Source organism: Pocillopora damicornis, chromosome 1 (assembly GCF_964200805.1).
Source record: "Pocillopora damicornis chromosome 1, jaPocDami1.2, whole genome shotgun sequence".
NCBI classification, from domain to species: Eukaryota; Metazoa; Cnidaria; class Anthozoa; order Scleractinia; family Pocilloporidae; genus Pocillopora; species Pocillopora damicornis.
The window spans coordinates 37,927,990-37,951,749 of record NC_142670.1 but is presented as its reverse complement, the minus strand read 5'-3'; the positions used below and the strand labels follow the sequence as shown (position 1 = coordinate 37,951,749).

General features: G+C 39.6%; 2 protein-coding genes across 4 annotated transcripts; one reads left to right on the top strand and one right to left on the bottom strand.

The window, feature by feature from the left end:
- The first annotated feature begins 5,056 nt into the window (after positions 1 to 5,056).
- On the top strand, positions 5,057 to 9,950 carry LOC113674357 (uncharacterized). Of its 2 annotated transcripts, XM_089210627.1 has the most exons (4): positions 5,057 to 5,231; positions 5,594 to 5,751; positions 6,934 to 7,383; positions 7,908 to 9,950. In XM_089210627.1, exons 2-4 carry the CDS (start codon positions 5,670 to 5,672, stop codon positions 8,174 to 8,176), a joined length of 801 nt encoding a protein of 266 aa, XP_089066753.1. In that variant the 5' UTR covers positions 5,057 to 5,231; positions 5,594 to 5,669; the 3' UTR covers positions 8,177 to 9,950. The 2 variants fall into 2 exon arrangements, with proteins under 2 accessions (XP_089066753.1, XP_027046637.2); XM_027190836.2 differs by lacking the exon at positions 5,057 to 5,231 and having other exon boundaries at positions 5,488 to 5,751.
- Positions 9,016 to 22,179, bottom strand: LOC113674371 (E3 ubiquitin-protein ligase MIB2). Of its 2 annotated transcripts, none has more exons than XM_089210615.1 (19): positions 21,788 to 22,179; positions 20,920 to 21,094; positions 19,836 to 20,067; positions 18,829 to 19,023; positions 18,508 to 18,612; positions 17,470 to 17,574; positions 17,071 to 17,230; positions 16,681 to 16,832; positions 16,461 to 16,568; positions 15,735 to 15,775; positions 15,212 to 15,377; positions 14,861 to 15,015; positions 14,401 to 14,527; positions 14,000 to 14,194; positions 13,432 to 13,625; positions 12,811 to 12,955; positions 12,382 to 12,544; positions 11,288 to 11,353; positions 9,016 to 10,603 (listed from the first exon to the last, which is right to left on the bottom strand). In XM_089210615.1, the coding sequence occupies exons 1-19, from the start codon at positions 22,002 to 22,004 to the stop codon at positions 10,365 to 10,367; spliced, it is 2,940 nt and encodes a 979-aa protein (XP_089066741.1). In that variant the 5' UTR covers positions 22,005 to 22,179; the 3' UTR covers positions 9,016 to 10,364. The 2 variants fall into 2 exon arrangements, with proteins under 2 accessions (XP_089066741.1, XP_089066737.1); XM_089210611.1 differs by having other exon boundaries at positions 16,681 to 16,835; positions 21,788 to 22,146.
- Positions 22,180 to 23,760: the final 1,581 nt, after the last annotated feature.

Here is a 23,760-nt window from a genome sequence, read left to right as displayed (position 1 = left end):
GCCTCACACTCTTCCCGGACAAAAACAAGCTCGCTAATCATGGGAGCCTGGTCACGAACTAAACCGAGCGAGACTCCCTGAGACGCCTGGCAAATATTGCTAGATCCAACTAGATCCAATATGGCGGAATTCACTCACCCTATCCCAGAATTCGCGCGGAAAAACATGACAGAGTCACTGAATATTTGGGTGGCTCAGATTGTGTTTATTTTCTTTTCACAGCTTTTCTTTTGTTTCCCATAAATTGTTGTCAACAAATTTCTAAATATTTTGCATTATTTTTTATTCACCTTTATGACATATTAGATTACCTTAACAGTACTACGAATGCAACCTCTTGGAAAACCCCTAGTTTTAGCTTTATTTGCCTGTAATTCAAAAACGGGCTACATGATTTCCATTTCAAGATACATATTTCTGGAAAATTTTGGAAAAAAAATCCGCACTTACGGTGCACTGCTACCATAATTTTTGGAAATTTAAACGAAAAGTGAACGAAGGAAGAAAACAAAACATAATTTTTCTAAAATTTGTCGGCACGTTTGGTTTTTAAGTTTAACTACCCTGGCTTATCTTACTTATTAATAAAGGGGTAAGTTTCTAAAGAAACTGTGGTGCTGCGTCGGTGGGAGAGTAAAGCAGGTAATTTAGTGTTAACAACTGGGTTGAAAACGTAAATTAGCCACCGTAAAGAGTAAAAAAGCTGACGTTTCGAGCGTTAGCCCTTCGTCAGAGCGATTAGAGGAATTGTGGGTTGTATGTGGATTTATATGTAGAAGGTGGAGCTACGCCATTGGTGGGAATATTGTGACGAGAAAACAGGAATAGATTAGTTGAATGAAAAGCGCTCGTTGATTCCGTGGGGATTAAGGGTGCCGATTTGAAATATAAATTTTTGTTCTAGTGTTTTACGGCTTTCCGAACTGCCTAGATGTAAGGAAAGGCCGCAAACTGCCATATGCTGTTTAGAATGATAAGGAAGATTAAAGTGTCTAGCGACTGGCTTGGATGCGTCCTTGTCATTTATTTCCACATCGCGAAGGTGTTCTCGGAATCGGTCACCCAGTCGTCTTCCTGTCTCGCCGATGTATAACTTATTGCAATAAGTGCAAGTTATGCAGTAAATAACATTGGCGGAGGTACACGTAAAGTGATCAATGATCTTAATGGATCTTTTGGGTCCCGATATTTTCTCTACGTTATGAATGAAAGGACAAGTTTTGCATCGTGAGCGAGCGCATTTAAAAGTTCCAGATTGGTCATTGGTATGAAATGAACTCCTGACTAAAAAGTTGCCTATGTTTTTGTCACGTTGGCTAATTTACGTTTTCAACCCAGTTGTTAACACTAAATTACCTGCTTTACTCTCCCACCGACGCAGCACCACAGTTTCTTTAGAAACTTACCCCTTTATTCATTTGTCATTTATTTGCTGCGACCACTAACTCTTGCCTTAGAATTTTTCTATCTACAGATCTCACAGCTACGGACCATGCCAACCTTGAAGAAACTTACCAAGGAGCTACGCCAGGAAATCGTAAGTTATCTTTTTCCTTTCCCCCCTATTAGTAAAGATCTAGCATTCCGTTTAGCCGTTCTCATTTTCGCCAAAACTAGGTTTTGTAGTCACATCCATTTCATCGGCCGTTGCCTTCATTCCAAAGTTATTCCTAAGGGTTTTCGCTCCAATTTTCACACATCTTCTTTTTCTCATTCGAATCAATATCGTCACCAAATTCAGTGCGCCCAAAATTCTTTTTCACGTAATATTATGAGAATCACAATCAGAGCTATGTGCCAAAAACGTAACAAACTCACCGAACAAATTCTACATTGCCGCTCTGAACTTTCCAAAATCTGTCCAGCTGTTTTAGTACAATCCATTCGTGCCAAAATTCAGGATGCCAATTCTAAACTTTTTAAACATTTGCACCAAATTAAGGCCCAAAAACTCGACCAACTTATCGGCCCTCAAGTCACTAACGACTCATCGCCTGAAAACCTCAAAACTGTAGTTACCATTCCAGAAAATTTACTACTTTCCGATTCAGAAAAATCAGTTCTCAGCAAAGGCTTAAATTTTGTTCCCATATCACAAAAAACCGACGAATTTTCAGTTAAGCAAGACGTTGAAAAATTCCTTCGCCGCGTTCAGTTGAAAGCCTTTTTTCATAACAAAGAGGATGATTCTAACACCTCTAACAAAGATACTTTCGAAACACTCCAGATTCGAAAGTCTAAATGGACTCCCCCAGAGGGCCAGTTCTCATCTTTAGATTTTTTCCTCAAAAAATGTCGCCACGATATCAACAAACTTAAATTCAATCGTCACACCAAATTTTCCAATCTTTCTTCGGAAGAGTGGTCGGCACTAAAAAGTCTAAAAAAACGCAAAGACATTGTCATTAAGGCGGCCGACAAAGGCGGTGCAGTTGTTGTTTGGCGGGCCGACCTCTATCAAAAAGAAGCTTTGCGGCAACTTTCTGACACCTCCTTTTATGCTAAAGTCGACAAAGATCTCACTTTAATTAACCAAAACATTGTCAAAAATACGATTAACGATCTCATAGCTAAACAAGAATTGCCGGCCACTGCTAAAAATCTCATCATTACTACTCCTAGAACTTCGTGTATTTACTTTTTACCTAAAATCCACAAATCTAACAACCCAGGTCGACCCATCGTTTCTGCCTGCAGTTGTCCCACTGAACTTATTTCCAGCTATTTAGACAAAATTATGGCACCTATCGTCAAAACTCTACCGTCTTACATTAAGGACAGCCAACACGCACTTGAAATTTTTCGTGACTTTAGTTTCCTCGACCAAAACAAACTTATTTTCACCATGGATATAACATCTCTTTACACTGTCATTCCCAATGACGAAGGTCTCCGGGCCCTCAAACATTTTTTCGATCAACGCATTGTTAAGGAACCTAGCTCTGAAACACTACTCCGTCTGGCCGAACTAGTGCTCACACTCAATTGCTTTTCATTCGGTGGTAACTACTACAAACAAACTAATGGCGTGGCCATGGGTACTATAATGGGACCCAGCTACGCCAATCTTTTTGTTGGTTTTATCGAACATCAATTTTTTAGCCAATACCACGGCCCAAAACCTCAACTCTACGGCCGCTACATTGACGATTGCATCGGCGCTACCTCCTCCACCAAAGAGGAGCTCACTCAATTTATAACCGCCGTCAATTCCTTTCATCCGGCTCTTAAATATACCTGGGAAATTTCCGACAATTCTTTGGCTTTTCTAGACATCAAAATTTCAATTGAAGGCAACGGCTTATGTACTAGTGTTTACTACAAACCTACAGATTCACATAGTTACTTGTTGTATTCATCCTCACATCCATCACACGTCAAGAACTCCATACCTTTTTCACAGTTTCTCAGACTTCGTCGTTTATGTAGTGAAGACTCTGATTTTTCCGAAAAATCAGAGGCAATGTGCCAGTTTTTCGATAAACGCGGCTATCCTGTTTCTGTCGTTCAAGCGGGCTACCACCGTGCCCAACAAATCGATCGACAGGCAGCACTACAAACGGCCGAGAAGGAGAACACGGATCGCATTCCATTTACTCTTACATTTCACCCTCACAACCACGCAGTTAAATCTATCATTCTTAAAAATTTTAAATTACTCCAAAACGATTCAGAGACTGGCACTATCTTTTCGCAACCCCCACTTATTTCATTCAAACGTGACAAAAACATAGGCAACTTTTTAGTCAGGAGTTCATTTCATACCAATGACCAATCTGGAACTTTTAAATGCGCTCGCTCACGATGCAAAACTTGTCCTTTCATTCATAACGTAGAGAAAATATCGGGACCCAAAAGATCCATTAAGATCATTGATCACTTTACGTGTACCTCCGCCAATGTTATTTACTGCATAACTTGCACTTATTGCAATAAGTTATACATCGGCGAGACAGGAAGACGACTGGGTGACCGATTCCGAGAACACCTTCGCGATGTGGAAATAAATGACAAGGACGCATCCAAGCCAGTCGCTAGACACTTTAATCTTCCTTATCATTCTAAACAGCATATGGCAGTTTGCGGCCTTTCCTTACATCTAGGCAGTTCGGAAAGCCGTAAAACACTAGAACAAAAATTTATATTTCAAATCGGCACCCTTAATCCCCACGGAATCAACGAGCGCTTTTCATTCAACTAATCTATTCCTGTTTTCTCGTCACAATATTCCCACCAATGGCGTAGCTCCACCTTCTACATATAAATCCACATACAACCCACAATTCCTCTAATCGCTCTGACGAAGGGCTAACGCTCGAAACGTCAGCTTTTTTACTCTTTACGGTGGCTAATTTACGTTTTCAACCCAGTTGTTAACACTAAATTACCTGCTTATCTTACTTATTGCTCGGGTTTTTGGTCAACAAATAAGTCATTCAAAGAGTCGGTTTTCCCCCTTGTTAACAATAAATCTGACGACAGCTTTAACTCTGGCAGCCGATACAAAAGGAAACAAGGACGTGTGTTTTCGGTTCTAATATCACTGTTCATCCAAACATAGAATTTAAGTTATTTGGTTTAAGTAGCAAACTAATCAACGGCGATTAAAAATTTTTATGTTTCATTGGTCCAAGACCAATCGTTGCTGATTCATTTTAATAGATCCGGCAGATAGTCGGCTTGTGCTATATATCGTGTCTTTGTTCGTAATTACCCGGAAAATTCTACGATTCTCAGCGGAATTAAATCTTCCGGTCATAATACTTTGCGACATAATTCGTGTGTAAAACATCTTCTCGCAGTAAGAGAAAAACTTTATTTTGTCTTTATAAGTGGTTAATAATAATGAGTAAAAAAAGACGAGCGTCTCTTCGATATCGCCTGATCAGTTACTGTATACAGTTCTTCGTAAGATGATTAAAAAAAATCATTAAGGATTTATTTTGATTTCATAATATTTATTTAATCATTTCGATCTTCCGCCGATTTTCTGTGATCTTAATTTTACTTTTGCGTTTACAAAATCTTTAAAAAAAATCACATGCACGTACTTTCTGTAGAGTGCGATAGATATTTGGCAGGTGCGCTCAGAAATCAGTCCGAGAGCTTTTTGGAAATTGCGCAAACACCGAGAAAAAAGAAATAACTAGATTCTAGAGCACGTTTGCGGTACAGCATATTAAAGGATATTTATGTCTCAGTCTTCGAATTGAGAAAAAAAGGTCTTGATGGTAAGTCAATAGTCTTACAGAGTACTATGGTTTTGATCTAAGAACTGTACATTTTGTGGTTTAACGCTTCTTAAAGTAAGTTTCTTTGAGAACAACAATCCCGATAATGTTTACAGATCCTTTTCCTTTCCTGTCAATAAATGTTACAGCAATGTTTACAGTTTTCAAGACCATTGGCCACAGACCTCTTAATTATCAACTTCACTATACCCTGAAAACAAGCGACGACAAAAGATCTCACTTGGCGATTTAGAATACTTATGTGATTTGCGACATATGGTGACATTGTCACATCCTTGAAAACCGACATCATGCTCTGTAGGAGGTTTTGATGCATGCATTTTTGCATTATTTGTTCATAGAAAACGAGGCTTTTTAATTAAAATCGACGAAAAGATATCCGCCCTCTCAGTGCGACACGGTCAAGGACGAGGAAAAATGTCTAAACTAACAGAGATTGTCTATTGTGGGATAATTTTACTTTTGGAATGCTGGTTTTCTTCGAGCTGCAGCGACAAAGGTTTGAATTTGAGAATAGCTCAGATAATTAAGGTATTAAGTCACCATTTTAGCGAAAATAGTGTTCCGAGATAACATGGCACATGGCCCGGAATCTGCTCGCTAATGTTAAACCGACCGGAGCTTCTAACTTAAGTACTTCACAGTAAACGGGTTCGAATTCTTGTTGCATTGATTTATAAATGAAATCTAGCTAAGTTTTCGCAGAATAATGTTAATTATATAGAATTTAAATGATACAGCCATCTTTCTTTTCGCGTTTTACACAGCATGAGGCTAACATTGGCTACGTGATTAAGACCATTTGTTGGTTTTGCGTTACTATTCTTCCTTATACTAGAGAATGATTTTTTTTAATCCACCTTTTCAAAATGCTTAGAGCAAAATAAAGTTCACGGAGTTTAACCATTTATTAAAAATTTTACGAACGCGCTATTCAAGATATTAACGATTTCGAAATCTCATAACTTTTGAATCAAGGTCAGATCCTAGAAAAATATTTCTTATTTTACCAGAAGTCATAAATGCCAAAATGAATTATTGTCAAATAATGGTTGGCGAAGGTTAATTTATTTTTCGTCTAAGCCTATAGCTACTGATCATTATACAACAACTAGACGGTATAATCCATGAGGTTTTTTCATCAAAGGATCATAAATCAGACAGACAGAGTCAAGCATATCGTTCGTACGTTAGCACAACTAGAAGGCTTTACTGAGTTTGATCGCTTTTTTTTTTCTAATTTTATATTGAGCAGCTCTCGTAAGTTCTTTTCCTTACGGCTGAACTGACCAATTATTTGACAAAACCTAGATGTAATCATTTAAAGAGGAATTACCTGCAATGACATTTTACCGCTATTAATTGGAGACGTTTATCATTGAGGGAGGGTTCGCGAAGCCCATTAGCGTCCATGATGAATTGCGCGCGCTACGCGTCGCTGAAAACTGTCAATTGAAATATTTTAACCAATCTGAACAAGGACCGCTAATGGTAGACTCTTCATATCTTTTCTTTTTATCTTTATCGTTTAGTCGAGGTGCAACAACTAAAGCAAAATTTTTCTCACAGCGCAAATTTCAGCTGGTCAAAATGATAAGCGCTTTAGTGAATGAATTTCACCCTCAATTGAAACTTTTTATGATGGCAATCAATTTATTTTTATCTGTTTTCCTTGGAAAAGGAACTCCTTCAGCAATTACTGTCAACATAACTTGTGACAGGAACTTATATTTGTACGTGGATGGCAAATATTTGGGTGGTGATGTTGCAGATGCTAAAAAAAAGCATTACTTCACCAACGAAATAATGCCGCACAGTCACGTGGTCGCTATACGTTGCGCAGCTTCCACCCCACCCTGGCAAGGGGGTATATTGGGTTCATTTGAGAACGGACTGGTGACTGACACATCTTGGAGGTGCACCACATCAGCTGAATATGGATGGAATATGAGAAGTTATCGCGATGATGACTGGCCGATGGCAACTTCACATGGAGCTAACAGTCCTTCCACTTTACCTTGGGGAAATATAGACAGCATTGACAAAAAAGCTGCTTGGATCTGGTCAAGCGACAACAAAGATGATTCTGAAGTTTTTTGTCGGCATAAGCTTGTTAAAGAATGCACAGAAGGTTTGTTATTATTCTAGAAATTCACATCGACCAGACCATTTTCATTAAAAGTCATAAACTAACACTGACTGCGAACAAAATGAAAACTTGAAGCAAAAAACAAGAAAATTACGGTGGGGAATCGAGAGGAACTAGGTCGCCATTGCTACGAGTTTTGCATTTGAATGGTTAGGAAGCTAGAGAAATTTTTTTAATCAATCCAAGAGCAAAGTAAAAGTGGAACTAAGACCATGAAGATCTCGGATTTTTACATTTTTAGGAAATGGTTAGATATTAGCTGTCATGGTTAAATGACCTGCACAACGTTAGGTCATGCCAAAAAAGACTCCCTGCTACCCCACCCCCTTTCCCTTACTGCGTGGTGTGGAGCGAACAAGTCCAGCTGCCAATAAAATAATAATAATAATAATGATAATAATAATAATAGTAATAATAATAATAATAACGATAATAATTCTAATAACTTCAATCGTTAAAAGAATAATTAAAATAAGGCTTAAAAATTACTTCCTTTTTTTCCACAGAAAAACAGAGTTACTTCCAGACACCAAAGTCTACCCGAGACATTGCTATTCAAGGCTTCCTTCTTCTTAAAGTAAGAGTGGCCGGTGTGATTGAGTGCGGGCTCAAATGTGGTCAAAACAGCGCATGCGTATCTTTCACGGTACAGAGTTCGGACATTCGTGGATCTTGGTTGTGTGAACTTCATAATGTCACGGCCGAGAGTCATCCGCAAAGTGTTGTTAGGAATGAGGGTTATCAATATCACGAGGTGGTGCAGACATTTTATTAACTGAAATAAATAATAAGTGATCCCCTGTTAGCAAAACAAGATAAGGTGGAAGGGTGACCGTAGGAACAGTAAGGCGCCACCTCAGATTTCTTTTTAAAAAATTCTGAAACATTTTCTACCGACGACTGGGAAGAAGCTCTTTTTCCAGATGGATAAGGTAATTCCTTCGTTAACTATGGCGTTATCTCCTCTCGCGACTGGTATTAAGCTAAAAAGGGCAACATTGCACCATGTCCTTTATAAGTAACACTGGTGTTCAAGTCTCCGGACACTGCTTTCAGGGGTTTGAAAAGAAAGTTAACATCTGAATACGAAAATTTTTAGTAAGTAGACTTAGCGTCAAAGTGGCTGGTGAGCATCCTCAATTTTTTTCTATTTTGTTTTGCTTATTTGTTTTAAACTCGATCTTAACTGCTCCACACTCAATGGTTTTGAGAGGTGAACCCTTGCATTTTTATGAGTAAAACCGGTTTTTTACCTCCTCCCCCCCTACTTTCCTCATTCAACCCCCTGTTCATGATTTGAATGAAGTTCCAATCGATACAGAAACTGAGGCTTCGATCGCTGAACCTCAACGGTTGTCGATCAGAAATCACTCACTGAGTTGTCAAACAGAAAAGTTACCAAAATGCATCGCAACTTTGATCTCGTAGAATTTCTTCTTGTTTACTTAATCACACTCGAGCCACGGGGGAATGTTGCAGCTGTTATTTAGTTGTGTTGAACGTACATCCCATTTGCTTGCTTCAGTAAAAGCGATTTGACCATGATACAAACGTCGCTAGGCGCACGTAGTTGTGAAATTTTTTTAAATGGAGAAGAGAACGGATACACACGGAAAAGTGTTGGACTGGAGGCCTGGATGGCGCTTCAGCAATTGTTTATTAAGCTACTCTTCTTACCCTTAAATTTTGTAAACTAAACTTATCAAATTCTCCATGTGAAACGCATCGAGATCTTCCTTAGTGCACCTACAATTTTGAGTATTAATATTACATAACTTCCAGAAGAAGATACATGTCTCAACACTAGTCAACGTAATTAGATTAATGTTATATTAAGTGCCAAAAGTAGAGCAGTTTTCAATCGACGTACGAAAGTTTACCACGATTGCTTTGATTTTGCCTAACTCAGTTCGCTCTGTAATTGGACCAGAATTACTTTCTCCACCTTACCGACCAATCGGATTCCAAATTAAAACCAATCATGATTTGGCCGCACGCGTTTTTCCGCGTTTCGTGCAGTTTGCCTGTTTTTACTCTGAGTGTAAATTGGCTAATGATGATGTCGACCTTCGTTGCGATTGGCAACGGTGATTACTTACGTTTTGGCTTTCGAAACTCAACTGAAAACTGCTCCAATACTGGATTGCATTGGCTTTGTTTTACTAGGCTCTTTTATTCGCCAATCCAATTCAAAACTATGGCCAATCACGACTTGGTCGCCCGCGCCTTACTTGTTTTTATTTTGAAATCTCATTAGTTCCCCCATTATAATTAACAGTAGGTTGCGGTCTGTGTCTCCATTGTTCCCTCACTACGGGAAAATACATAAGTATTCCACTGATTAATAGCAAGGACGTAAAAATGAATCCCACAAGTCAAAGCGCACCATGAACAGCTGCAGTAGCCCTGGGTACGTGCTAAGGGAGGCAAACGTTTCTCTCAAATAATAATAGCCTATGCAATTAACCAAGCGATGTTTTCAGCGCATGCGTAACAGGAGCTGTAGTTTCGAGAGGATAATGAAACGAAAAAGCTCACTTTACAAATGTCATTGTTGTTGAAGTACTTTTATATGAAAGGGGTCTCAATGGGATAACAAAAAAAAAAAAGATGTTAGACGTAAAAACTGAAAAATTAAAAATAAAATGTTTTTCTTAACCGCAGCGGAAAGAAATTAAGCGTTACACGTACAATGGCCAATTTTTTTAATCGTCAGTAAAAGAAAAAGTTAACAGCAACGAAAAGAAGTTAACTTTTAGACGAAAAATGGCCGGTCTTAACCGTCAGCCGTAAAAGCCATCACCCTATTGAGACCCTCTACTGACCACGCCGTTGCCTTTACGCATTTTGAACTTCAACTTGCTTCCCGTTAACGCAACTAATGCTCAAAGCTCTACATTATCCTAACTACTGGCATAAAAGGCAGGTTACAAGAATTGCGTAATAATTTCGAACATGTAAACTCAGTAAGTTTGTATTCTATTCTGAATAGATAACCTGCAGATATGACAAACCGTCAGTCTCTCAGAGCACTCCTTGCACGCTCCGTGTCCACATAAAAACACCACATTTTTATTTCTCTCCATGCATATCTGGCATTGTCTGTCGTCTTGCAAGTCGCGCAATTGATTTTCAAGAAAACGCACCCGATCTTGGTCGTCTGTTGAGTCCATCAAGGTTGGTGCATTGATTGGCGCGCCTTCTGCAACACAATTAAAAGATCACTTCAGAAAATCAGTTCAGACACGGGTGAAGGGCGTAAAAGCGAATTCCTGTCGGAGCATATCTCGCTATCTGTAGCATGAAGCGACTGAGAGTATTGATACTGTTACAAGTTGGCGTGCTGGTCCACAGCAGATTATCTCCAGGTTTCTTTGTAGCTTCCAGGCTGCTAATTAATCTCCAGAGTGAAGAGGGGCACTGGGAATACATAGAGTCTTGCCAAAGAGCGAATAGAACGAAACAGGCTGGGCTCGAGCTCAGAACTCTAGATCCGCAGTTCAGCCTGCTCATCCCCAGACCGTCTGTCACCACGAAGCGACTATGGTTATTGCATATCTACTGCATGGAATGCAAGCTTATCACAGGGAACTTGCAAGGTTTTTACATTAAGCCTTTTGCTAATTCTACCACCGACTCACAAAAACTCGTGACTCCAGAACGAACCTTCCGCAGCCCCCCCCTCAAATTGTTAAACCCCCCCCCCCCAAACCCGGTTGTGCATAGTGTGCAACTGGAAAGTCCTCAGTAAAACAGTTATTAATGAAAAGGGGAAAGGAAAACACGAACCTATCTAACATCAAAGTTTTGTTTAACATGAGAAGTTGGAAGGAGACGACAACAAAAGCAAACAATTAAAGGAAAATTAAAGAACGAAACAAAATACCTGCTGCAATTTTTTGCTGAATCTCCTGATCGCACGAAAGGCAACGCTTTGCTTTGAGAGAACAACCTGCCGGGCAAGTAAACAGAAAATATTAATCAGGAAGTGTTACTCCCCATCAAGAAAAAACACATTGCTTGAACAATTAAGTGTTCGATGTAATTAAAAAATTGATCAATGTATCTTGTTCGAGGTGAAGAGGAACAATCTAACAACCAATCGACCACCCGACCGACGGACCGACCGACTTCCCGACGGGCGACTGACACACTGACGGACGTACGTACGCACGTAAGTACGGACGGACGAACGAATGAATGGTACTAACCATTAAACCTTTTAATTCCAAGATCTCATTGGTAATTCTCCTTACCGTCCGCTAAACATTTCTTATGTTAGTTCGAAGAATTTGGTGTTGGATCAACTGATAATCTCGCTAAGTGATATTTCTTTTATTTTCGTCTCTTCTCTCCTTGATATTGTAACGACATTGTGAGGAGAAATTCTGTAGCAACGAGTTACGGGGTGACTGACTGATGATGTTTATGTCGGGGTGTAGAGGAAGTCAGGTAGCAATTGCAGAAAATCGAAATCCAGGGCTTAAGAGGAAGATGTTATTCATCAGTGTGTGTGGTAAAAAAAAAGAAACAAATCTGAGTCCTCTACAAGCTAAGGATTCGAACCTAGATCCTTCGAGATTTGAGGTCCGATGCTCCACCACCGAGCCCAGAGACCTCGTTAGTGACCTGCGCCAAGTGATAGGTTTATTTGTGACACTCGCCCTACATACTGTCAAGATCAGGAATGTCGAAAGTGTCGTGTGTATGTAATTAGATTATAACGGAGGAAAATTTTGAGCTCGGGCGTCAAACAGAGAAAAAATTTTCTGATTGTCACGAATGAGGAACGAAGTAAAAATGTGATCAGGAACCTGGAATGTCGGAAGTGTTGTGTGTGTGCAATTAGATGATGACCGAGGAAAAGTTTTAGCTCGGGCGTTAAATAGAGAAATATTATCTCATTTGTCACGAGCGAGGAACAAAGTGATCTCTGAGTCCCCCGCGAGCTGAAAACAATCTACGGGACATAAATATTACCTGAGCAAGTTATCTTGTGACCGCACGGCTTGAAGGTGACAGTAGCAGTGTTTTCAGTACAGATGATACAGTCTGTTCCGGTGACACTGGCTCGGTTCACATCGGCTCCTTTTGCTCTATCTTGTATCTTCTTCTGGCTTGGTGCTGTAGATCTTGTTGCAGTCTGGGTAGTAAAAGAAATATAATATAGCAAAAAGTGGATTTTACAAGTTTAGAATGAAGAACTAGGAATACAGGAGTTCTCTAAAGTGTATCCTGTAAAAGAGTCATTTGTCCCACCCTTTGCGAGGCGAGCGGGAGAGGGAGAAAAGCGCGCGTGGAGTAGGACACGCGCGAAAAACGTACAGCCGTACCTCGCTCCTCTCGCTTCCCACTATAGTTACGAAATAAATGACTGAAAAAGATAATTATAAACGACTAATAATTTACCGCTGATGGCCCTGAAGTTGACCTTGGGAGAGGTACTGGGGCACGTTTAGCTGCACCAGTAGGTGCAGGCGCAGGCCCCGATTTTGAACGCACAGGCTGTGGTCGAGGTTGAGTGAATGTGGCCGGACGCGACATAGCTGTTCGCCTGACAGAAAAATAAAAGAGTATCTTAAAAGGTTGTTTCTACAATTAAAGCCTCGTGGAAGTAGTTTGGAAAGAGAGTAAGGGATGATGGCAAGGAGAGAAGCAAAAGAAATGTAGGGTCCAGGGAAGGATAAAGGCGGATGGGTAAGCGGGTAGCCGGAAGGGATTGGAGAAGGAGGTTAGGTAGAAAGGAGGGAGGGGAAGAAGAGGGTGGTGAGATGGGGTCGAGGGGGGGGGGGGGGGGGAGGGAGCGCCGAAAGGGAGGAAGAAGGTAGGATTGTAAGAAGGAAGAGGAAACGAGAGGGAAAGAAAGGAGAAGAGAGAAAGGAGACGAAGAAAGAAGGAATGTTGGTGGGGAAGTAAGTAGAGAGAGGAAAGCAGGAAAGCAATGGAAATAAAATGAAAAAAAAAAAAACTGATAAACAGACTTATGATGCGCAAAAGAATATGATGAACTCATAGAAAATGCTGGGTTACCTTGGAGTATTCCTCGCAAATTGTTTAATCAGGTTGGCAGTTTGTGGGTCTTGGCACATATCCAGTGGGGTTTTACCTTCGTTGTTGTAAAAGTTAATATCTGCCCCATGAAGAGCTAAGTATACAGCGATGGCAGAGCCAGTGTGCTGGTCTGTGCCGCTGGCTGGGACGTCGACCCCTAGTCCTTGTAAGAGCTAAAATGAAAAGAATGATTTGACACAACTATTAGTCGCTTGTGTTATAGGAACTTCTACGTAAAAAAAAAAGACCGAAAAAAAGTTGACCGAAACAAAAAGTAAATTATCATATCGGTGTCGCAAATAAAAAAAAAAATTTTTTTTGGTTTATTCTTTCTTTATTTAACTATTTTACGATAAAATTATTTCCTACGTTCCTTGCCACTTGTCAGATATTAACGTAGAAGTGGCCTAGAATGAAATTCTCCGTGGTAAAGTGGTAGTGTATCGCGAAACATGACGTTCAAAGGTTTGATTGCTTTTGCGGATCTCTGAGTTTGTTATCAACTGAAACTATCTCATCTCGGCGTCTTTTGATTGAATAAACGTACCCCTCTTAAGCCACTACTCCCAACAGCTTGATGTATGACAGCCAAGTGCAAAGGGGTGTCTCCATCTTCGTCTGCAGCATTTATATCGGCGCCATGTTCAATCAACAGTTCTATCATGCTGGTGTAAGCTTCAGAGACAGCAAGAGCCAGGGCCGTCTGTCTCTTTCTATTGCGTAGATTTATGTCACAGTGGCCCTATTATTGAACAAGCAAGACAAAGTATTTGTGACGCGACCACAAATAGCAATCTTCGCAGCAAGTCCAAAACTACAGTAAAGACACCAAACACACTCTTGCACCATTCCACAACACCACCCAGATGACACAATAAGCATCTACATAGTGAACAAAGATTTTCAGCTTTATACTTTATCCTCTTATCACGATGAACAAGTACATACCGACAACAGCAGAACCTTTGCGATTTCTAAGTGGTTATTGAAGGCAGCTAGATGAAGGGCACTAAATCCGTCTTCTTTTGGAATCTCAATGAGGCCAGGGAATTTCCTTGCGATTTTTTCAACAGCACTGGTAAATGAAATGAAAAAAAAAAAATAATAATATGCTGGTATGGCGCCGATTTGCTGGTATGGCAAAGACCACGACACAGCACTGGGGACTCCGATCCCTACAGTTTGCGATTAGCCTTAAGATTCTCTTACGTCTCTTAAAAAGCAAAGCCAACGGTTTAAACTCCGCTTCGTAATTGAAAGTCTAACCATTTAAAATCAGCGTAAAGCCAGCATATATTACTTTGAGAGCTCGGTTATCAGTCTGTTGTGAGCCTCGAACCCCAAAGTGAGTGCAAAAATGGCGGGAATCGTAAATAAGGCTAATTAACTATCAATTACAATAACTTACTTTTTATTTCCTTTCATGCAAGCTTGATGAAGGGGGTTGAACCCTCTGCCATTAGAAACAGTGATATCCAGCCTTTGGTAATTGAGAATGAGATCTATAATTCCATCCTTTTCTTTGGAGATAGCGTCGTGTAGAGCTGTATCACCGGCCAAATCCTTTAGATCAAAAGGAGAAGTTAACAACTATCCGTGTACGCTTGATACTGAGTTTTAATTGTCCGAGTTAATTAAGCCATGGCAATTCGGCCCCAAGTGGTTTAGGACCGACTTGTTTGTAAACTACTCGCTAATAAGATGTTTTATCAATGTAAATGCATTTCAAATGAAAGCCAGCATAATGCAAACGACTTACCTGACAGTTGACGTCGCAGTGTCTTGACGACAGCAGAGCCCTAACACCAGCTTCGTTTCCTTGATTGACAGCTAAGTGTAGCGGCGTGCTTTTGTTTTTGTTATCACAAACATTGACGTTTGTTCCTGTGGCTAACATGGCAGTCACAGCCTGGCCACTCTTATCTCTGTATTTAAATTCAATGACCAATCAAAACAAGATAAATATGACAGGAAACCAAGGGGAACTCGAAGAAAAAAAACAAGCAAATTGGCTGAAGCGCGGAAAAAGGAGAATGGCCAAGAACAAATGGTTTGCCCTCTGATTGGTTGATAGGATGGCGCGATTTTACGCAGCAAAGACACAGTGAAGTTAAGTAAAACCTAAACAAAGAAAAGCAAAACTAAAGCAATCCTGATTTCTTTCGGCATTCAATTGAAACTGCAGAATATAAACGTAAGAATATCGGCGAATGTGATGCAGATGGTTTGACTTTTTTTAACGAAGAATGAATCGTGAACTATTGAGAAAGCAACAAACTTACCCATAAGCCGCATGATGCAACGCTGAGTAATCCTGTTCGTCCTAACACCACAAAAGGGAAGAGAGATATTAAAAGTGTATTAACCCGTCAAAAGCGTGCAACAAAATCAACATCTTCAGGAGTCGTCATGAAACCCAACCCTTCGGATTCTCCGCTCCGATGCTCTACCACTGACCTACAGAGATCTCCAGGCTAAGCTAAGCCATAACCGTGGTCATACACGACACTTGTCTTGCACTTGCTACGATCAACGATGTCAAAAGCATCATGAGTAAAGAGAATAGCCGAGCTTAAGCTAATTTCGTACTTGGGCGCTCAATTATCGAGGCCACAAATACCTTAAAATGCAAAGATATCAAAAGATGTCGAACCTGAGCTTGTCTTGAGGGCTAACGCTCAAAACGTCAAATTTGACACTCCTAACGGTGGCCAATTTTCGTTATCAACTCGTTGATATTTTATACTCTCCCACCGATGCGGCATCACAGTTTCTTTAACTTGAACAGTTTTTTTTTTAACCCTCAAACTCCCAGAAGTGATTAACATGTAACCTCTCCTTATGATATCCGTACATTATCCAGCAAACATGCAATGAGAATTTTCAAACTTATCAGGTAGAGGTTGGTGGTCCTGATCTAACTCCTAGCAGCTAGAGGGGAGAATTAAATAATCAGATCCTGGGAGGTAAAGGGTTAAGGCAATATGTATGTATCATAAAATGCTAACCTTGACATCTTTGTCAGCGCCTTTGTCTACAAGGTATTTAACAATTTCAGTTCGACCTTGATGACAAGCTACATGCAGAGAGGTTTTGCCTGCTCTTTTATGATTGATCTACGAATGGAGAAAAGAATATCAAACTTGCGCTCGTAATTGTTTATCATAGCTGCTTGCGAATTTACAGTCCGTTTGTCACGTGATTAAACCAATACGCTGATTACGTCACCTTATCGGGATTTGCTTCCAGGATTTCCCGGACTTCCTGTAGGTTTCCATTTGATGAAGCGTTCACTAATCTGTCTCCAGGATCACTTCCACTTTTCATAGTCGCCTCTACTAACATCATCTTAAGAAGGTCCTGTAGCTCCGTTAGTTTGTCTGCTTCAGAATATAAATCGGAAAGAAAAAGTAGTTCAGAAACTAGTTATAAAGTCGTAAAACCCAAAGCCTAGTAATAACAACGACCAACAAGTTTTAAGGAAAAGTGAGCTCTTTGACCTTAAGTAAAAGCTTTGCAGACAAGAGTTTTCATTTCCCTTTGTTCAGTAGGACATTTACAGAAACCAAACTCACTTTTAATTTTTGAAATTCATATTTGGTTGTGCATTTTTCTAACCTGGAGATCCCGTTGCAACTTCGCCCCGTCGCGCCGTAGCCTCCCCTCCCGTCAGATCCTCCAGAGCTGCTGGGTTGAACAGCCAGAGATCCGTTCCTACCACAACTACAACATCACCATCGCTGTCCACCTCTAAGATCTTTCCCTCTTTACCCAAAGCCTACAATATTAAATAAACAACTGTAATTCTCGAGTCCTCAAAACAATAGTTAACTACAGCAAACATTCAAGCGGATCGAAAAGCTGACAAGGACGATTTATTTAGAACAATCGATGGAAGGGACCTGAGACTAGTTTGGCCGATCCCGGTTTTAATTTGGACGTTAGTATCAGTAAAGTGGTGTATTGTTATTCCTACGTTCCAATTATTACATTTAAAGTCTTGTAAAAAATACCCACCGCCGTCATAGACTCATTCCAGCCACCGTGCCCCTGTTGTAACCTTTGTACTTCTTGTTTATTTTTCAACACTCTTACTTTATCTCCAGCCTGGAAAGTCGGCAACTACAACAAAAAAAATATAATTATTTTGAGACTATTTTGCTATTACGCTTCCAGCCTGGATAGTTGACAACTACAATAAAAAAAAATATAATTATTTTGAGACTAATTTGTTAATACGACTGGTACTCAGCACCTGAGACAACATGCTATGACGCTTAAAGGTATCACCAATACAAAACTGAAAGAAAATAACAGAGGACCTTTATATGACTTTCTTTTTCTGGACACATGTTTTCATCGTTTCGGCATTTCATTACAAAAAAAATGAGATTACGGATCTTCAGACGTCCATGTGAGTCACAAAATTGTCAAACGTGTACCCTATATTTGTTCGCACGTCATCAATCCCAAATATCGCGAACTTAGCCTAGGCTTGTTCCGCCAGCTTTTGCTTGCATTAGTTTATCACTGAAATTTAAACCAGACAGAGTTTAATCCTTAACTCCCCACTATCTCCAGATTCGTCCGCTTTCTCGGCCGTTTGGGCAAAAACATGATTTTCCCAAGAGCAGCCAGCTGATCTTTTACCATATGAGATAGTCCTAGATTCCATCGACTTAAACTTATTCTCTAATCACACCAAAGCTAAAACGTATTTTAAAAAGCCTTTTGCCAAACACTGTTTGAAAATTTTGTATATATCAAGGCTGCTTAAACTGATGTTTGTGGACTTAAAAGTTAGCACAACGAAAATAGAAAGTTAGTGATTTCGTGAATACTTTGTAAAATTCAGTCAGTCAGTTTTTATCGCAGAGGTCATGGGTTCAAATCCCGTACGGGCCTGAATTTTTTTCAGGTCCTATTTACAACTACTCGTTTCAGTAGTGTTCTAATAGCTGCAAGGATCTCTAAATTTCATGATTTTTATTTAGTAAAATTGGTTTAATGGAACATGTCTTGCTTGTGTGAATGGGGCATTTATCATGTAGTTACCTTAGTGACTGCATCTGGATGGAATACCCATGACTGGAGCCCATACCTGATGTGGACATCACCATCATCGTCTATTTTATGTATTTTCCCCACCTTTCCTATGCACTGAGTAAATAGATAAACAAACCACTCAGAAAAATCATATCAACACTGCAATACATTATTTTATTGACCTCTCTTCATGAGGGCTTTACAGGGACAATACAATTATAATAAAAAAAGTATATATTACTAAAACTAAATTAATTAAAAACAAATGAAATTGCATAGAGCATTTACAGCAAGACCATAATCATATTAAAGGAAATATTACAATCTTACCTGTCCCATACCATCGACCCAGCCGCCATGTCCTTGGGACATTGCTTTAAGCACCTCCACATCAAGGTTCACAATGACTCTGTCTCCAACCCTTAATCGATTTCTGTTTCTCTGGAGCCGTTTATCACCAACTCTCCCTAGACAATCACGATAGTAGTGTGGGCCATTTCCTGGAGTTGTACATTTGAGGTCAACCTTAAACATGACATATCCAGCAATTATTAGGATACAGCTCCAAAGAAATGAGAAATTCCTCATACTTAAACATTTCAAATGGTAGATCACAACTCCATGCAGTCTGGCTTTGAATCTAAAAGTATAGAACCTAGCTACCATGATAATATTAATAACCTATTGCAAAAATGCATTAAAGAAGGGTAGCATAGATTCTTAGATTCATTTTGGCATAAAAATGCACCCCCCCCTCCCCCCAGCTGTACATCACTAAATCAGTGTAATGTCCAATTAAGTTTTAAAGCACCACAGGAAAAGCACACCACCAGCAAGTCAATTGTAAGTCCTAGTGCAGATGGAAAGGAATGGAAAGAAATTTATAGTAACTCAACCCTTTAACTCCCAGAAGTGATTAACAGGTAACTTTTTCCTATAATATCCATGCATCATCTTGAAAACAAGTAATGTGAATACTGAAACTTATCATATAGAAGTTGTTGTCTTGATCTGATGCCAAATTCTCCTAACTAATTCAAAAGGAAATGTGTAACAGCTAGAGGAGAGAATTAACAATCAGATCTTGGGTGTTGGGAGTTAAAGGGTTAAAGACATTTTGATTACCTTAATACATTAACTTAGGTAACATGTTTTTTTTAAAACATTATACTTTGCCAGACTTTTAGTCAGGGTGATCAGGTAAGGGCAAAGTGAACCCACTCTTTTCTGGCCCTCATGCAATCACTGGTTCTTCTTAGGGCTATTACTACAAGTCAAACAATCGTTTTTCCCTGACCAAAAGCCTATCAAAGACTAAAAGGCTGAATAATCCTTACTGATCCTTGGTATCCTGCTCGGTATGTGTTATTCCTAAGTATATTCCAGATGACTTTTGCTCCTGCCCTCTCCACATTACTCCAAGCAGTGATCTCAGTCAATGTACCAATCCTACCACTGCCCCCATCTTGGTCATCCCATTTCCAGTCTCTTCCTCGAGTAACCTTAGCTCCAGAAAAAAATCCCTTGGATTGTACCTTAACAGCACCAGCGCGCTTACCAGCAGGTATTCTTGAAAAAATAAAAGTGAACAAGATAAGAGAGATGGTGAACTTTAGGTTAAGACTTACAAGAATATTACTGGTAGACTCCAAGTCAGAGTTTATCCCAGTTTTCATAGCAGAAGGGAATTAGGACATTCTTGTAATGAGCACTATCCCTTCACCATTGGATGCTAGTCCATCATGTAAAACCTTGCTCAAATTTCAAGCTTCCCTGAAGGTTAACTGGCCATGGGTGTCATTTACACAACTTTTGGGTGAGTGACACAATCATGGCAAACAGTCTTGCCTGAAAATACATTTATATCTGTACCACTATGACCATTCCTGAGCTCCAACAAGGATTTTTTTCATAAACAATCCATCAAATTACTTTTAGAAATAAGAATTACAAAGATAGCAAATGTCCCAACATGTTATCATTAGTATCATCATCAGTCTTATTATCCTAGTCGACGAAACAGTTCTTATTCTGAATTCAGAACTTACAACATCAGTCATTAATAAAACTCCCATTAGTGACCAAGACAGAGTTTCTCTCTACGATACCCATAGGATTTCAAGCCAACAAATGATAAGAATAAGGAGAAGTATCAATTAGGGGATTATCAGTTGACTCAGTAACAAATTCTCAGAACTAAAATCATAAGAATTGTTCAACAGTTAGTAAGGAGAATTACTAATGAGATCTTAGGAGTGAAAGGGTTAAGTATACTTCAAGTAGGGGCTCTCAGGGAAGGGAGGGTAGAGGGAAAAATGGAGGAAAAGAAAAAGACAAAGTATGATTAAAACTTAAAAATAGATGAGGGAACAAGAGGCGATTACAAACCAGTGGAAAAAGAGTGATGCCGGGGAAACTTACCCATTTTGTTGAGGAACTTGATCAAATCGCAAAAATTCATGCTGCATATCATGAACATCATTTCCAAAACAAGTCGAACACAAATCATAGTTTGGACAGTTAGCACATTTGTATCGTATACCAACGAGCGGGTCTTGCCTACAACCATCGCATACAATATGAGGGTGCTTTAAACCTGTTAAACGGCAGTACAAGTATAATAATTTCAATCGTTGCATCTCTATATCTATCATCTACTTGCTAATGATGTATTCAAAAGACCTCACTATGAGACCTAATATTCAGCAATATGCAGCCTTCATAAATAATTTAACTTATGAGGAAAGTTACTGAACAAATGTGAGTCAAATATCACTCACTTGAGTTATTTTCATTACTATCCCTTTACAATTGTTTTCCTGTAGTATGCAAGATGCTTAAATTTGCAATCACCACAAGAAAACTCTCATTTATTATATAAAAAACGTTCGTAATAAACTTCAGTATGTGGAATATACAAATTCAAGGATCTAGGACTAAGGATATTAAGATCAACAACTTCTTCAGTAATTTATTTGGACAAAAATAAGGTTGACGGTCACGATGAGTTCGAGTCCTCCCTCAAGTCGTAGTGGTCAATACGTGGTGAACCTTCAACTCACGTAGCCTTTAAATTCGATCAAATATTGGCCATCGATTCGCTTTTACAAAGGGGATCGACGAATATCAGATAGAATTCCGGGTCTGATTAGAGTTGCAACATTTTCAAAAACATAAACAACATCGTTCAACTTGCTCTAGGATAGCGTGGCAAGTCGTTGATCCACGTCTTTCTCTTTAACTTTCGCATGTATTTCTGAATTCTTAAATCAATTAATAATTCACTTGCCAGTTTGAGCACTGTCGAAGATTCGTAGATCATACTTTCCAGAATATCCTGCCCGATAGTTCGCCTGCCTTCCAGAATCCCAATACACCAAAACAGTGTCTTCAGGGAAGTTTCCGTCGCCGCCAAGATGGACGACTGTGCCAACATTTCCCTCGCCTCCGTCTTGATCACCCCACATCCAATCGGGGCCACGAACAACGCGTAAACCAACCTCCATTGCTTGCTATATTTCAGGGTCTGAAACCCATCCACAAGGTCCGATCACAAAACATTTAAGTAACCGCCATTTCGGAAACGAAAGCTATCGAATGTTGAGACACTACGGGACTATTAAAATTGCATATCAATAAGAAGACTGCGTGACAGACGTTGACTTCCGGGAAAATTCCCTGGTGTGATGTTTCGAAATCTTTGTGTCGAGGCTAATTATGCAGAGAAATACTCTTTCCTAGAAAATTACTTGTGTTGTTGAGAAAAATCGTTGTTCCTTTATTTATTTATTTATTTTTTGATCGATTGTGCACTTTATCTAGGCCGAATTCAGATTACTAGCCTTGTCCACTGTAAGGAGGATTAGAGTTAACTCAATAATCAACACAGTGAGGACGCAAGTTACTAAAATAGCATCAAACTAGGGATTAATAAAGATGCCTAATTTATGCTGTAAAACCTTGTTGCCTGTTTATATAGGAGAGTTAACTCAATAATCAACACAGTGAGGACGCAAGTTACTAAAATAGTATCAAACTAGGGATTAATAAAGATGCCTAATTTATGCTGTAAAACCTTGTTGCCTGTTTATATAGGAGAAGAGCAGGAGAATAAGAGAACTGAAGAGGGACAGAATAAAGAGAAAAATGATGAATAAAGGAGGGAAGGACTGAACATGTGGCGACGAAGAAAGATCAACAATGAACATGTGGCTACGTAGCTCAGTTGCTAATAGCGTCCAACTGGGAGGCACGGATTTGAATCCTGCAGAAGGGTAAATTTTCAGGCCTATTTTCAGCGATTGCTAAAAATTTCTGTCCCCTGTACTTGCGTGGATTATCTCTTTGCTTGATTTTCATCCGCACGTCGAGTGAAATCATGATTTCATTACAATTTTTGAACGGGAAAGAGAAACCAGGAAGTCAGTAGTTTATCGTAATTGGGATATTCACCGAGTTATTTTTATATATTAGAAAGCCAGTAATGTCTTTTGGGCTACTTCTAGTCCACACAGGGTTTCGATACAGAATACCGGTTAGTGATTTGTTTATTTGGCTTGCCTTCATCACTTTCTTGCCCTTTGCTCATCGTTGTTCTACAAAACCGATCATATCGATCGTATCCGAGGACTTCCGAGGATGTTTCGAATAGTTTCGAAGACATGGCGAAGAACCGTTTGACATAACCTCGTCCCTTTTTCTCTCCTTTCTAAAAATGCGGAGGTTTCGTGGAAAGCACGCTCATCTGTACAGCCATCTGAAACTATTTTTATTTGTTTCCACTTCATGTACCTCATGAAAATACGTAGTTAAGTGCGTTTAAAATGTTTTTAAATTTCTTTGCGTCCTTTATAAAACAGCAACGTGAAATGACCCAATTTTGCGTTGTCAGGAGAACGTGAACGGCGATGGCTAATTTTTTTCATTTCTTTTTTTGATTTACTGCTGTGTTTCGCATTCAGTTTCGAGGCAGTTTTGATCGCAGAAAACAAACTAAATGACTTTAGAGTAACGCAAAATTCGTAGGTGAAATAGAAATTTATTTTTTAACCGAAGTTGTCCACGGCGTCGCCGTCGTCGGCTGTTAAACTCCCTAATATGTCGGTCGAGGCTGTGTGGTAGTGCACCAAGAAATGCGCGCCAATTGCCAAGTTTTTCGATATACCTGGGGAAAGGTAAGGTTGAGACCTATGCTCTGCGGGTTAGAGAGTGGCTCCTCATGTGGGAAGAGTAGAAACAATCTGTTCACCCTTTGACCCTTTA

Excerpts from the sequence above, each read along its gene's own strand:
- LOC113674357 (XM_089210627.1), top strand. The coding sequence starts at position 5,670 with ATGTCTAAACTAACAGAGATTGTCTATTGTGGGATAATTTTACTTTTG. Across the intron at positions 5,752-6,933 it reads TTCGAGCTGCAGCGACAAAG|GAACTCCTTCAGCAATTACT; the intron begins GTTTGAATTTGA and ends TCCTTGGAAAAG. Across the intron at positions 7,384-7,907 it reads TGTTAAAGAATGCACAGAAG|AAAAACAGAGTTACTTCCAG; the intron begins GTTTGTTATTAT and ends TTTTTTCCACAG.
- LOC113674371 (XM_089210611.1), bottom strand. The coding sequence starts at position 22,004 with ATGGAGGTTGGTTTACGCGTTGTTCGTGGCCCCGATTGGATGTGGGGT. Across the intron at positions 19,024-19,835 it reads GAGCAGGATACCAAGGATCA|GTTGACCTCAAATGTACAAC; the intron begins GTAAGGATTATT and ends GTCATGTTTAAG. Across the intron at positions 14,195-14,400 it reads CAAAGGTTCTGCTGTTGTCG|GGCCACTGTGACATAAATCT; the intron begins GTATGTACTTGT and ends GTTCAATAATAG.